Source organism: Pieris rapae, chromosome 21 (genome assembly GCF_905147795.1).
Source record: "Pieris rapae chromosome 21, ilPieRapa1.1, whole genome shotgun sequence".
Lineage (NCBI taxonomy): Eukaryota > Metazoa > Arthropoda > Insecta > Lepidoptera > Pieridae > Pieris > Pieris rapae.
Window position 1 is genome coordinate 5,200,360 of NC_059529.1, and position 14,541 is coordinate 5,214,900.

General features: G+C 36.1%; 1 protein-coding gene across 4 annotated transcripts in view; it reads right to left on the reverse strand.

Annotated features, from left to right (window-relative positions):
- Positions 1-14,541, reverse strand: part of LOC110999181 (protein gustavus) — an 80,702-nt gene that overhangs the window by 24,133 nt on the left and 42,028 nt on the right. The window contains exon 1 of one of the 4 annotated variants that reach the window (XM_045632789.1): positions 3,879-4,064. The exons of the other annotated variants lie outside the window; for them this stretch is intronic. Within the exon in view, the coding sequence (XP_045488745.1) occupies positions 3,879-3,925 (47 nt within the window). The 5' untranslated portion in view covers positions 3,926-4,064. Of the gene's footprint in view, positions 1-3,878; positions 4,065-14,541 lie in introns of those variants that run through there. 4 annotated transcript variants of the gene reach the window in all.

Here is a 14,541-nt window from a genome sequence, read left to right on the forward strand (position 1 = left end):
CCGTTTGTTTGCGTATGCAACAATGTATTTTTTTTAATTTTTAACGCAACTTGAAACTGTTAAATACATATAAATCACTCTTATATTTAACATAGTCCAATAGCTACTTTCAGCATTTATGGATACTTTTTTCACATGACTTGTATGAGGCGTTAGTATTAAGAAGAAATTAATTAAATAACAATAACGTTCATAATCATTGAGATAAAGTTATCACTTTACTAATTTAGTTGGTCAACATTGACGCACTTCATCGGGCCAAACTACCACGCGGACTTTGGTTGGCGTCAAGAAACATCAACAGACAATATTTAGTTACTTGTACCCGTACTTATTACATCTTACTTAACAATTTTAATATTCATCATGATAAAAAGAGTGGATCCAAACTGTACATGATGTGAGCGACAAGAGGGCCTTCTACTACACTAAGTTCTCGAGTGTAAAATCCCCGAACAATCTAAGTTGGATTTCTTAAAGGAAATTCGATAGTCTACTATAAGTTTCATCGTAGATCTGATATAAAAATACTCCTTAACTAGTATTCTCAACTGTTAAAGAAACATATAATATAATAACATAAATATAATATACAGTCAAAACCGTTTACGACGACATAGATATACATTCCGGTAATATTAACCAAAATCAAAGGTCCCGGCTGAATTCTATTGTATTAGGTTCTTAATAACAGCGTCATCGGCTGTTACGACTATCGGTTTTACCACCAAATATGAATAGTCCCTTCGCTGTCGTTATACCAGATTTTGACAGTATTTCTATATTGTCTTTTATTAACATAACTTTTACACATTTAAAGAAAACACTTTGAAAACGGATTGAAGCTATATATGTATAAACTTATAATTATTTTACATAATTTTAAAATTTTCCGACTTGTCGCGTGCTTGACAGCGTGCGTGGTCACGGAGACCAAAAATAAACTAAGTAAATAATTATAAGATTATAATAATACATAGCTTCAATCCGTTGAAAAAGTGTTTTCTTTAAATGTATTTCTATATTTACTATTCGCTTTTTATAACCTAACCTAAAGATACTATTAATACTGCACGTTCATTTTGATCGCCATCATACAGTTTCGCCTACACTAACCCACAGATACAGAGACGATACCTAGCTCTGTGTCATAAATTATTCTTCCACGTTAGACAATTTAGTCTTGGCTATATATATTTCAACTTTTGAAATTTTCTTATTAAATTGAAATCCTATATTCCCCTTGTATTCACACCGTAAATGATAATGGCAGTCCTGGAATACCTGTGTCTGATTTCGGGACGAAGCGCTCTGCAGACATGAATAATTCATCTACTATTTACCTTAGTCGTCACTCGCCTAACGTTAAGGCACATTCAACGGAGGATTATAAAGAAAATGTTTAAACTAAATCGAATAATGTATAGTGCTTATCACATGTTTTTATATAGTAACTATTAAAACGAGTACACCATTGATAGAATTGACAATGCCCACAAATTATACTGCCACTTACTTCCTCAAAACAGATGTAGACGAAGACAACTTTTATAGTCGAGGGAGTATATATTTTTTTGCCTAGTGCCTTCAGTGTCCCGACTCTTATCCCTGAGGAACGCTTCGATCAAGACTTTCTATATGCGCACTTAACACGTAGAAGTGGAGAAAATCATGAGACCAGCCTTAGGCCCAAAAAGTCGCCTTTGACTTAATTGTCTAATAAAAAAAAACCAATGATATAGAAATCTAAGGAAACCTAGGTTACAGCACATCAGACAGCTACAGCAAATTGGGAATACTAGCCTTAAAAACACAATCATGGTACTTTTAGCAATACTTGAAATTCTAAAATAAACTAAAACACACAATTCTATTGGCCTTTTGAAAATAACTATTATAATGCTTCTAACAAAACAGAACAATCTAACCTATAGTTTTATGAAGATGTAGTCAATATACTAAACTTGGAATCCTTTCATGTTGTGGCACGTTTGTAAAAAAAAAAGTGATTGTTTTGTTCGTTTTCTTTGTGAGTCTGCGCTGGAAACCGGTACCGCAGTGGTCGGATGGGCCGAGTGCCGAGCAGAACGTAAAACTTTACATTCTTCATTATGTATGGCGTATTGTAAAGTAAACCAGTTATATTTCGTACTAAAGATCTATCTATTCATAAATAGGTTTCGGTCGTGAATTGCAACAGAAAGATATTCTTTTTTGAAAGTTTAAAACTAATAAAAGCCAAATAAAATGTCAAATCAAAAAGATTCAATCGATTTTTGCAATGGACCATAGAGAATTGAGATAAAGGGCTAACGGATCCTGATAGCATAATAGACAAAGGGCAAAGTATGGTGGCGTATAGGGCTGCGAGTGGGGTCAATGACACGCACCCTGGGTTAGATATACAGGACGTGAGTCACTACTGGGGGTTAACCAGCTGCTGTGAACAAAAAATCCACCCCCGATTGTAATAAACACACGCATGCCCGGCTAATCACATTAGAAAATATAACTAAGCAAAATCATTATTTTACATACTACTTAAAGCCATCAGATTTATTTAAAAGACCATTGAATTCTAACAAAAATATAAATCTATCAAATACACGATCGGAATAGTAAATAAACTTGTATAAGGAAATTCCAACTTTCATTGTGAACACAGCATGTCAATAGTTAATATTGATAGTGATTCAAAGGAAACATTGATTTGTTTGCGATTAAGTCTGAAACTTTGAATACTACGTAACAACGATTGTGATGCAGGGAGTGAAAGCGGCAACATATGCCGGCCTCATTTTGTAAAGTGTGGATCTGACGCCATATGGTTACTACACTGGGTCACATAAAATCAATACCCACTGCTATAAAGTACACAAAGTTATGGTGCTTTTAGATACATCGCCGCTCAATATCCATCGCAAACTATTGATGAAATATACTTGTCAATGAGCTTCAAAGGGCGAACAACTGCCGACCTTCACCTAGGGCTGGGTTGTTCATCGATCCTACAGTTCTCGCCAGACGAGTGTATTTATAACTTTGGCTGAGAATGTGAATATCAACTTAATACAAGACAAAAAATTAATAAGTGGTTACAATAAGGACATTGCACTCCGCATGGTTAATTCAAATACTTTGTTTCTATAGATTGCTGACTCACATCGGTAACAAAACTTTAAAGGCGGAAACTAGCTTTGCAGTGACGTAAGGCATTGTGGTTATATCTTTGTGAGAACGATCGCACTCAAGGCGACAGGCATTAGAGTGATGTCGAATCTATTTGTTACGAGTTCCCATGAGGATTGAATAGTTGTCTCGAGGCGTCAATAACCTCGCCGGTACGGATCGTGGAGATTGCAATAAATACGACATCGGCGGCACTGGCCTGGTCAAGAGCCTTTCAAGGCCGGGAGGCGAGGCGGGGAGCGCCCCACATCTGTAGCAGAACCACTTGTCTTATTACAATCTCCTACATACCAGATGATATCCAACAAAGGGACTGCCAAGACACAGCTATATCAAATTCATGACCACGCTTTTCGTCAAGCATGTGCTCGCTTGGATACCGATTTCATAACTTTATCAAGGTCGCGTACTAATGGTTTTGTACTTGAAAACGTAAACCAACTGGAAACTCATTGTAAATTAATGCAGTAAATCCCTGCAGATTTAATAACACTATTACACGCTTCCTCAAACGTCTTCGCGATTAGCGAAACAATCGCTATTATTTTGTAACGATATCTATTGTTTGCACTTTTCAGAATTAACACAAACACAAAGCATATGATTGCAGGTACCCGTACCCGCGTGCAAGTGAGACGGCGGTATCTCATTTGTAAAGAAGCGTCTTGGCAGGAAGTGTTCGGACTCACCGGAGGGCGAGGAAACGGGCAGCCTTTATTCTCCTTTCACAGGACATTGTTTTTGTATAGACACACACAGCGATGACACTTCACAACGGCGTAGACACCATGCTCACTAAAGCGACGTGCGTGCGCGCACCTCGGACACTACCACCGGCGGCGAGTGAACGCGCGCACTGACGGGCCGACAATACGCGAGCCTGGCTACCTGCTTGGCCATTTCCGTGAGGTGAAGCGGAGGTGCGCATCGCGACGCCAGGTATACGTAGGTGCGTGCTCGCCCGCAGACGTCTGACAGTCCTGACTTTGAGACGCATTCGTTTTGCATATTTCCTCTAACTAATTAGAGCGGGCAGGCAATCTACACGAATTTTAAACAAAGAGTAAACGAGTTCATTTTTTTAAAGAACAGATTTTCAATCTATAATTTTTATAATCCTTTTGGATTTCTAAATGTACGCTTGTATTTACTAAAAGTAGGTATCGACATAATTTCGTTAACTAATGACTCAGACTACTTTCAAAACTCTATTTAGCGCACAATGTTGAAATGTGGTTAGAGTTCATTAATTCAGTAGTTAAAAGAAAGTTACACATTATTACCATTTGCAATTGGCCTAAATAGGTCACCCGATGACATTTGCCTCACAAGGGTTCACAGCTGTTTTAAATAGCATTACGAAACGTTTAATATACTTGTCCTAAAAGAAAATTTATGCTATAAATTTTAAACATAAGTGCCTAGATAATATAGCCATAGGTATGAATATAAGGTGTACTTTTAAATAATAACCATTTATTTGCGAAGATATAGGAGATAGGCATGTCAATGTCATATTAATTATCATGTCATAATAATTATAACAGTTAAGTTAATTATAACTGTTGTAAAAACTTATCCAAATACCTACTCTCCCACGCTATAAAGGCACCTTGCTTTTAAAAATTTAATCACCATCTCCTTGAAAGCATTACCCGGAAGTGATCTATAACTTCTGGTGTAAAATAGTTTTATAACCATGGCTTAACAATTTAATACATCGTGGTGCTACATGCTGTTTACCCAAAGGATTGAAGTAGTGTCCTTGAAATATTCTAGGCAGTCTAGAGGAATTATTTCGCGGATATTAACTGATGAAAATATTAATAAGCATGCCAAGCGCTGAAAAATAACATCATTTAACAATTTTTTACATGGGGCTTCACAATCACGTGAATATGGAGGCTATTCAACTCCTTAACAACACGTGCTTAGTGAGAAGACTGAAAAGGACAAAACCATTTGAACTTAGTATTACTTACACGTTAGTATTAAGTGCCAAACATTGGGTGAAAAAAATAGAACTGAAGAAGACTTTCTTTCTCTTTAATAGACACTGTAAGTAAACTTATTTGGCACTTTATTACGTTAAAAATCATTATTAGGTTAAACTTAATTTTCCATGAAGAAGTAAAGAAAAATAACAATAATTGGCCACAGGCTCGCTAACCGTAGATTCAACGCCAATCAGCTAGTTTAAAAAAACCAACGAGAAAGCAAAGGGCCAAGAGAAACTTGACTTATTAACTTTGTCCTAATTTACATGTAAATATTGTTTATTGAAATATGAGTCATTTCGAGGGCTCGGCCAACTTTCACCATTGCTCGAATACAATTAACAAGTGAACGGTATGAATGACCCGAGTTGACGTTGCATTATTGTATTTTGTTTAAGGCCCTATCCCAGCAAAAATTGCTGTGTCAATGCGGTGCGCAATGAAGAGCTGGAGTACTGAGCCCGCCCAGAATATCAATTAGTTATGTAAATGTCCTTTTTTGGAGTTTGGCGACGGGATAGGTCCTTAAGTTATACATTTGTAAAGAAATATCGGAATGCATTTCACAAAAACTCTTGGCGATGCCAGCACTATTTTCGAACCACTATGATACAGGATTAGAATATGACACACATTTCTTAATCTATATAAATAAAAATTTGACGAATTCGAGTATTTTCTTAAATTTATTCCTTAAGTAAGGTTTGCTCAACACTGATGGAGGTATCTATTCGCGAAAATTGGAAAATTTCTATCGGGTAGTATATTAGAGTGTTCCATATTATGTTGGTATAATCATCATATTAGGGCGAAATGCAGTTAGCATAGCTATATGGTTCTGATGAATAGTTAACCAACTTTTATAAAACAAATACTATATTCAGGTATGACTTAACGCCTTGTACTGTTAAGCGAGCAACTGAGGTAGCTTAGGCCTTTTTCGCTGGAGGCTTTATGCGTTAGCCCAGAGTTCCTACCTATACATTCCTACAATATAAAAATATATTTAACGACTTAGAAATCATATACACGAATTTAATGATACTGATTAAGTGGAACACCTCTTAGTGATTTTCGCTGCAGGAGTTGCGTCTAAGAATTAGAAAAACATTTTTTTTTATATTTATGTAATGTATTGAAATTCGTTAACAGAAGATTTTTTTACATTTCTAATGGTTATAAGATTTTTAATTAATCGATTGTTTTTAAAGCATGAAAAACGATACATAAAAAGAATCGATTTTTTAGATTTTTCGAGTATTTCGTAATCATTAAATTTTATAGTTAAAGCATTTTTTTTAAATATGTAAGTACTTAGATTTAACTTCTGCAGCGAAAATCACTTGGAGGTGTTCCAATCAAGGTCCCCCGACACACCTACATAATCAGTATCATCAAATTCGTGTATATGATTTCAAAGTCCAACCCATTTGTAATTCTATTAAAAAATGTCAATGCAACGAAGGTGAAAAGTGCGGGTATTATACAAAGTTTTCTATTAAGAAAAGGAGTTTCAATCAGAAATGTTTTCTCACTTCAACACAAAAAGACAAATTCACAGCCTCCGTATCCCAATTTGGTAAGACGAAACTAATCCCGAGGGTGTCGACGGCTTATTTTTTCCTCGAAATATTATCGCTTGCTGTAATTTACTTTATTCCACTTTGTGTTTCGTATTTTCAAAGAGCAAATCTGCGTCAAAACGACCGTAAGCAAGTTCAGAAGGCGTTTCGAGTTGATAATTTTGAAAGTAACGGTGTTTTATAGCCTGGCCATTTGAGAAAACTGTTGACGAATATTTATAATAAAATGTACGCTTGTTTTATATTTTTCAACTTATACAGTATTTCGTCTACAAATTATAAGTTTGAAATCTCATGAAAGCAATAAAAAATTCAACATTATTGCTGATAATTGTCTCATTAAAAAATATTTTTTTTGCCATTAACTTTAATACATGTATATTATATACCTACTGCATGTATATACATAATATTTAGTAAGCCAGCACTGAAGATGCCACTAAAATTCTGTGTACAAATGTAATTGGACTTCAGGTTTTCAAATGTTGTTTAGTGTGACAAGGTGGCGACTGACATTGAATATTCGCTCGATATGAGCAGTCGAATACCTTTGAATGTTACATTACAAGTCAGTCGCCACCACCTCTTCGAACGCCATTTTGACTGCAACACAGCACAGGCGAATCGCGAATCCTCCCAGGTTTTTGATCACAAATATTATCGCGAATATTCACATCTAGCGAAAATTCGATGCCACCTTAATAACTGTACGTATTTGAACAATCTGTGTTTTGTTTCTCTACCAAAATGTAAAAATTAATTAACCGACAAAACTGTACAAAATTTGAACCATCATAGTTTATATGTATTGGACACATATTTCCGCGCACCTTTTCATTGTCTTTGTATCACCAAGTGCTAGTGCTGAGTACGCGGTCATTAAATGTAGTATGTATTACAATGTATTTGTTTTTACACTGTTGCGATGTGATCAAAACACGTACGTGATCCACAAACACGGAAATGAGATATTTTAATATTAACTGCGGTTTTGATTACGCATAAAATCACGCTTTTGCTAAATAGCCAGTTTGATATTCTTACTTGATTCATTATATTTTCTTCAATATATTATGTTTCGAAACTAATAAATTTTAAATTAAAAAAAATATCCGACTTCATTTGTTACTACTGAAATACACACATACAACTACTGTTGGAGAAAACAGGGTATTCAATGTATTTACGGGATTGCTCAGGGAGTATCCAACCATAAATAAGGTCCCAAGAACACCTCTTACAAGATAAAAGATCATACTTTTTTTTGTAATAAAACAATTTGCCAACATTAAAAAAAATCAAATGTTATACAGGCCCCGCGTACTATAAGTATAATATAATACAAAAATATAATGTTAACTTGCTTGGTAAGTAATGTTGATATTTAATTGAGTAATACAAAAACCTCAACATTGAAATCAAAATTGCTACTCGAATTTAAAGCGTCCAATAATATTCTTTATAAATCATAAATATAATAAAAATACGCCGTTTATTTGTATTAGTAATTTATTGAGAGACAACACTAAAAATAATGTTATAGTCTGCATTTTCAGCTCACGCAAAAGAGCTATTAGGAAATGGGCGCGCCGGCATACGTTAACGATTTCGCTGGGCGGCCATAGAATGGGGAAAATTGCGCTTTCCAGCGAAATGAAAGCCGCTCTGCTTACAAAATTCTTCAGATAAAAAAGCGTATAAATTTTCGGGAGCCTCTTTGATATAATGCACCCGTAAGCCGCTATATTGGGGTTGAAATTAAAACGTTGGAAATTTCAATAAATTACTATAATTATTTATATTTAACACTTGCTCGAACGGTGAAGGAAAACATCGTGAGGAAACCGATATGTCTGAACTCTGAGACCCAAAAATTGGACGGTGTGTGTCAGACACTGGAGATTGATCACCTATTTGCCTATTAGATTAAAAAAATGATCATGAAACATTCAGAAATCTGAGGCCAAGATCTTAAAGAGGTTGTAGCGCAACTGATTTTTTTATTATAATTATTATATTAGTGTTTTATACATTTGAAAAGGTCAAAGACGCCGCAGGTACATATACTTCTTAGTGATTCTTTAGTAGTTTGTTGAGCGGCCTTTTAAAACCCTTTCCTTGAAATAATCACTTATATCGCTAACATCACCTACTCTGGGATGGTACTGCACATCAGAAAGTGCCGTATCGAGACCTTTAATTGTTTGCGAGGCAGTAGGAACAGTATTCTCAGTATAAGTACTTTAGGCGACTCAGTTGCTAACTGGAATTTTGTACGTGCATTTGACGGTTCACCGAAACAAGTGTATTATCTTTTTAAATATTTTTCTTAAAGGCAGCAAAATTAGTTTTTAAGTTGCGACTATAAAAATGTGTGTTCTTGTATTTTAAAATGAAATAAATTATTAATTCTTCAACTTATAATTATAAAATACCGTGTCTAGTAAGTGTCTGAGGTCAAATAAAATTAGTATTTTTTATAGAACCAACGCCGCCCATGGACACTCAATACCTGAGGGCTCGCAAGTCGCAGGGGCCTTCTAAGAATTGATACGCTGTTTTTTTGAAGGAGGCTAGTCGGCTCAACATAGTTCATCAAAGTTTTCCTCTATTGCGAATTAATCAACAAGTTAGAAACTCTTTTTAACGGATTAAAGGTATGTATTATTGTAAACTTAATTTTAAATTTAACCGTCGTTTCGCGTGCTTTACAGCGTGCATGGTCACGGTGTCTGAAGACAAAAGGTGTTAACTGTGAAAAAAGTATCACAGCTGTAGAAAATGTTGTATTATCTGTATTTATTTCCACGGAGTTGGTATGTTTAAATAATTATAAGTTTACAATAATATATAACTTTGATCCGTTAAAAAGGTGTTTTTCTTTAAATGTGTAAAAGTTATGTTAATAAGACAATACTAACGACAAAGACGAAACTACCAATTCTCAACTATCACTTTATTTTTATGTATTCACCAAAAACCTTTACTATTTATTTAAATAAATGCTATTAACACAAAACTAGGGCTAGCAATAAAAATGTAAATAAACAATAAAATGACGTGTTATTAATATAACTGTGACACAAATTGAAAGAAGTAGTACAGTATTTGAACAAAAGCGAGCGGCTTCAGTTTTAAATGGACCAGGTATTGTGGCTAGAACAAGGAAGAGGAAACTTGAAGGCTTGAAAACAATGACCCAATATTAACATTTTTTTATTTACCAGGCGGTTGTGGTACCAAGCTGCGAAATTTTTAATCGAAAAAACACATGTGTGTACTTATGTACACACGTTAGAAGTTATATTTCTTTGACGTAAAAACGACACTAACAGTAGAAAAAAGGTATTTTATTAATTGAGTTGTATTATAATGCATTATCTAGTTCAAAAAAGTTTATTTATATATGAAATAAAAAAAAACGAAAAAATCACGGTCGTATATGAAATTGATTTAATAAAAACACTGAAACTATATTTATTTATTCACACGGTTTAATTGTACTGTTACGAAACACGTGTTCTACATATATAAATACTAGAATATACAACTTGAACATACTTATTATCGGTTTTCATGCCACCTAGAACTAACTTTACGATGTCGAATTTAGGTGTCGGTGTGAACGCGTATCGTAAAAATTCACTCTCATTATTTTTCTCCATCGCGCCAAAAGTATAACTTCAATAAATAGTGTTACTAAAATTTAAATGTCTATTCCATAGAAAGATACTTATTTAACAAAACTTATAACTCGACAAGGGAATAATTGAGTTCCGCAAATACCATTTAGTCATCTTCATAAACCTATCTTTGTTGTATGTATCCAGGTATTCCTCCAATTGTGCTGCGTACTTGTGCTCCTGAGTTGGCTCCGGTCTTAACGCGCCTTTTCCGTTACCTGTACTCGCTTGGCACTGTCCCGGAGTGCTGGAAGATCGCATCGATACATCCGATCCCTAAAAAAGGCGATCGCTCCGATCCGTCCAACTATCGCCCAATAGCGATAACCTCCTTGTTCTCCAAAATAATGGAATCCATTATTAATTGCCAGCTCCTGGAGTATCTGGAGGGCCACCAGCTGATTAGTGACTCTCAGTACGGCTTTCGTCGTGGTCGTTCGGCTGGTGACCTTCTTGTATACCTTACGCATAGATGGGCGGAGGCAATTGAGTCCAAGGGGGAGGCTCTAGCGGTTAGTTTGGACATAGCGAAAGCCTTCGATCAGGTGTGGCACAGAGCACTGCTCTCGAAGCTTCCAGCCTATGGGCTTCCCGAGAAATTATGCGATTGGATCTCCAGCTTTCTGGCCGATCGGAGCATCAAGGTCGTCATCGACGGAGCATGTTCCGACCTTAAACCCGTGAACGCTGGGGTCCCACAAGGCTGTGTTTTATCCCCGACCCTGTTTCTTCTGCATATCAATGATATGTTGCAACTTAGCAACATTCACTGCTATGCGGATGACAGCACTGGGGACACTCTTTACACTGGCCGGGCAAGTATTTCTCGGGCAGATGTCGATGAGTACCGGAACAAACTTGTGTCTGAAGTAGAAACCCTACTACGTGGAGTCTCTGACTGGGGCAGACTAAACCTAGTCCAATTTAACCCCAAAAAGACACAAGTTTGCGCGTTTTCCGCTAAAAAAACACCCTTTGTCGCTACTCCTCTTTTCGAAAACACTCTCCTTAAAGCCACAGCCAGCATTGGAATACTTGGCGTTGACATATCGAACGACGTTCAGTTTCGCGGTCACTTGGAGGGAAAGGCAAAATTAGCCTCCAAAAAGCTCGGTGTGCTCAGCAGGGCGAGACGGTACTTCACTCCGGGCCACCGCTTGCAACTATATAAAGCTCAAATTCGGCCCCACATGGAGTACTGTTCCCACCTTTGGGCGGGTGCTCCCCAGTACCAGCTTCTTCCACTTGACCGTATTCAACGAAGAGCGGTTCGAATCGTTGACGACCAAAATCTCTCCAAGCGGCTTGATCCTTTGGCGTTGCGTAGAGATGTGGGGTCTCTCTGCATCTTCTACCGCATTTACCATGGAGAGTGTTCAGAGGAGTTGTTCGGATTAATACCTGCAGCTGAATTTCATCATCGGACGTCGAGGCAGAATACGAAATTCCACCCGTATCACCTCGACGTCGGCCGTTCCACAACTGCGCGTTTTTCCAGGCAGTTTTTGCCGCGCACCACCACTCTGTGGAACCAGCTGCCAACTGAAGTATTTCCAAACCAATTCAACTTAGGGTCCTTCAAGAAAAGAGCGTACCAATTCTTAAAAGGCCAGCAACGCACTCGCGAGCCCTCTGGCATTGAGGGTGTCCATGGGCGGCGGTATCACTTAACATCAGGTGAGCCTCCTGCCCGTTTGCCCCCTGTTCTATAAAAAAAAAAAAAAAAAAGGAAACTTATGAGCTACTGGAAGGAGCTAGATTGGCTCCATCAATGCACAACGGACCATATGGGCTTCTAAATGCGGCAACAGACTCCACACAACACCTAGCCTAAGGTAGATAGAGTTGGAGGCACTCTACGTGACTTAAGTAAGGACCCGGGATTTCTATCAGATTGTTGCTGCCTTTGGTTCTAGTAAAACGAAGATTACTTTAGACTTCCTCGTATACGTAAAACCTTCAGAAGAGCATCAATGCGTAACAAAGCTTCACCTTACGTAACTGTTATTTTATTTCCCATCTAAACTTATTACTTTACAATTCTTTTAATTACGGCGACTACTTCCTACTATTTAATTGAACGAGTTGGGAAGTAAATTAACATATTATAATCATTAATTAACAAAAATTACTAAAAGCCCAGACGAATTAAAAACCCTAATCTTAAAGCAAGATTATGAAATATTAAAAAAAATTTTTAAAACAAATTCTAAAACCTCAATAAACATATTTCATCTTCTACTTTTCATATATAATGGTCGATATGGCATATATTTTTTTATATCTATAAAAACGTAATGAAAACGGAAAAAGAAATTTTTTCCGTTTTCATTACGTTTTTAATTATCATTATCATGACCTTATCTCAAATAAAATTAATTGAAGCTTCCTTCTAGAAAAGTTGCCCTTCCTTGTTCCTGCATACAAGAACCGTCATCGTGCTTTGTTTGATGTTCCTCACATCAACTCTAATATAACTATGCATACAACTCAGTTTTGTATCGCACAGCCAATGACCACTATTTAAGCCTTGACTTGATTAGGCTATTGCGGAATGTGGTTAAAAAGTTTATTAAGAATATCCATAGCGTAAAATCACCAGCATCATGAGCACACTCCACATACACACCATTACGTACATACCCTCACTTTTACACCATCACACAACACAGCCAAATAAGGCTTAGTTAAATAAATTGAATCACACTTAGTTTAATGTATTAAATACTTTTTGTTTGTTTGTTCCCTTTTGTAGCTTTAAACGTTTTTATAGTAAAACTAGCGGATCCGACAGGCGTTGTCCTGTCTACACGTCTTTAATTTCAAAATTTCAATTTTTAATAAGCCATTTTGATGAAAATTATTATACAAATGTTATGACAATATCTAACGATCCAGCACATGGTCACACACGATATAACACAAAGACTAAAATTAAAATTCGAATATTATTTAAAATTTGACACTGCGATGGTAGCGCCGTCTGTCGGATCCAATGTAAAACATTCCAAAATCAATCAATCATCAAAACTAATCAATTGAAAATTAATTAAGCGGACAAAATTGTGAATCTAAACCATTCCCAGATCCCCTTGAACACACACAAAAAATTTCGTCTAAATCGGTCCAGTCGTTTAGGAGGAGTTCAGTCACATACACACGCACACAAGAAATATATATATTAAGATGTATGATGTATTCCATCTTTGGCTATATTTTCAGTGTATTTGTTTGTAATTATATATAATTTATGTTAGCTGTAGGATTACAAAATAAATAAATAAATTAGTGTAATAATTAAAGGAATACCAAAGCAGGATACTCTGCACCGTTAAGCAGCGATAAAAGAAACTGCTGCAACTGACTTGAGCGAGAACATCATATATTTTACTCGCAAGTATCAAAACAAGTTGTGCCAGACCTTTTTAAATATTAAACGCATCCTCTTAACGAGTTTAGAGTCATGTAATATTTAGTGAGTATAATGAGATGGGGTCTCAAAACATTAAGTTCGGTGAACCCACGGCTATGTAAATAAGTTAATATGACTAACTGAAGTTCAATTATTTACAAGTTATATTTCTACTCTTAAAAAAATCAGTGGCGCTACAACCTCGTTTTGGTCTTGACCTCAGATTTCTGAGTCTGTTTCATGGTCATAGATAAATCTAATAGGCATAGATCAGCCTCTAGTGCCTGCCAGTACTTATTTAGTTATACAATAATCGCTCTCTCCCTTTACTTCGACCAAAACGCTGCATATCTTCGTGACGTTACGTAAAAAAATTATCCTCATGGGCCTAAATAAGTTTCACTTCAATAATTTATGTATCCTGTTTTTTTTATATGTGTAAATAAATATTTCTCCGCTGCCTGGGTAGTTATGTTGACGTTTAGCCAACATGACCAAGTATGAATAGCACACATACACACACTTAAACTAACCCCGTTTAGTGTTTGACTCCCTTATACGTAGACAAATAAATTACTAGCAAAACAACATATAATTCATATTTATAATTGACGTTCGTCTATTATCGAGAATGACGTCAAATCGTACAATCACATGTGGCCGTAGCGAAACTCGCA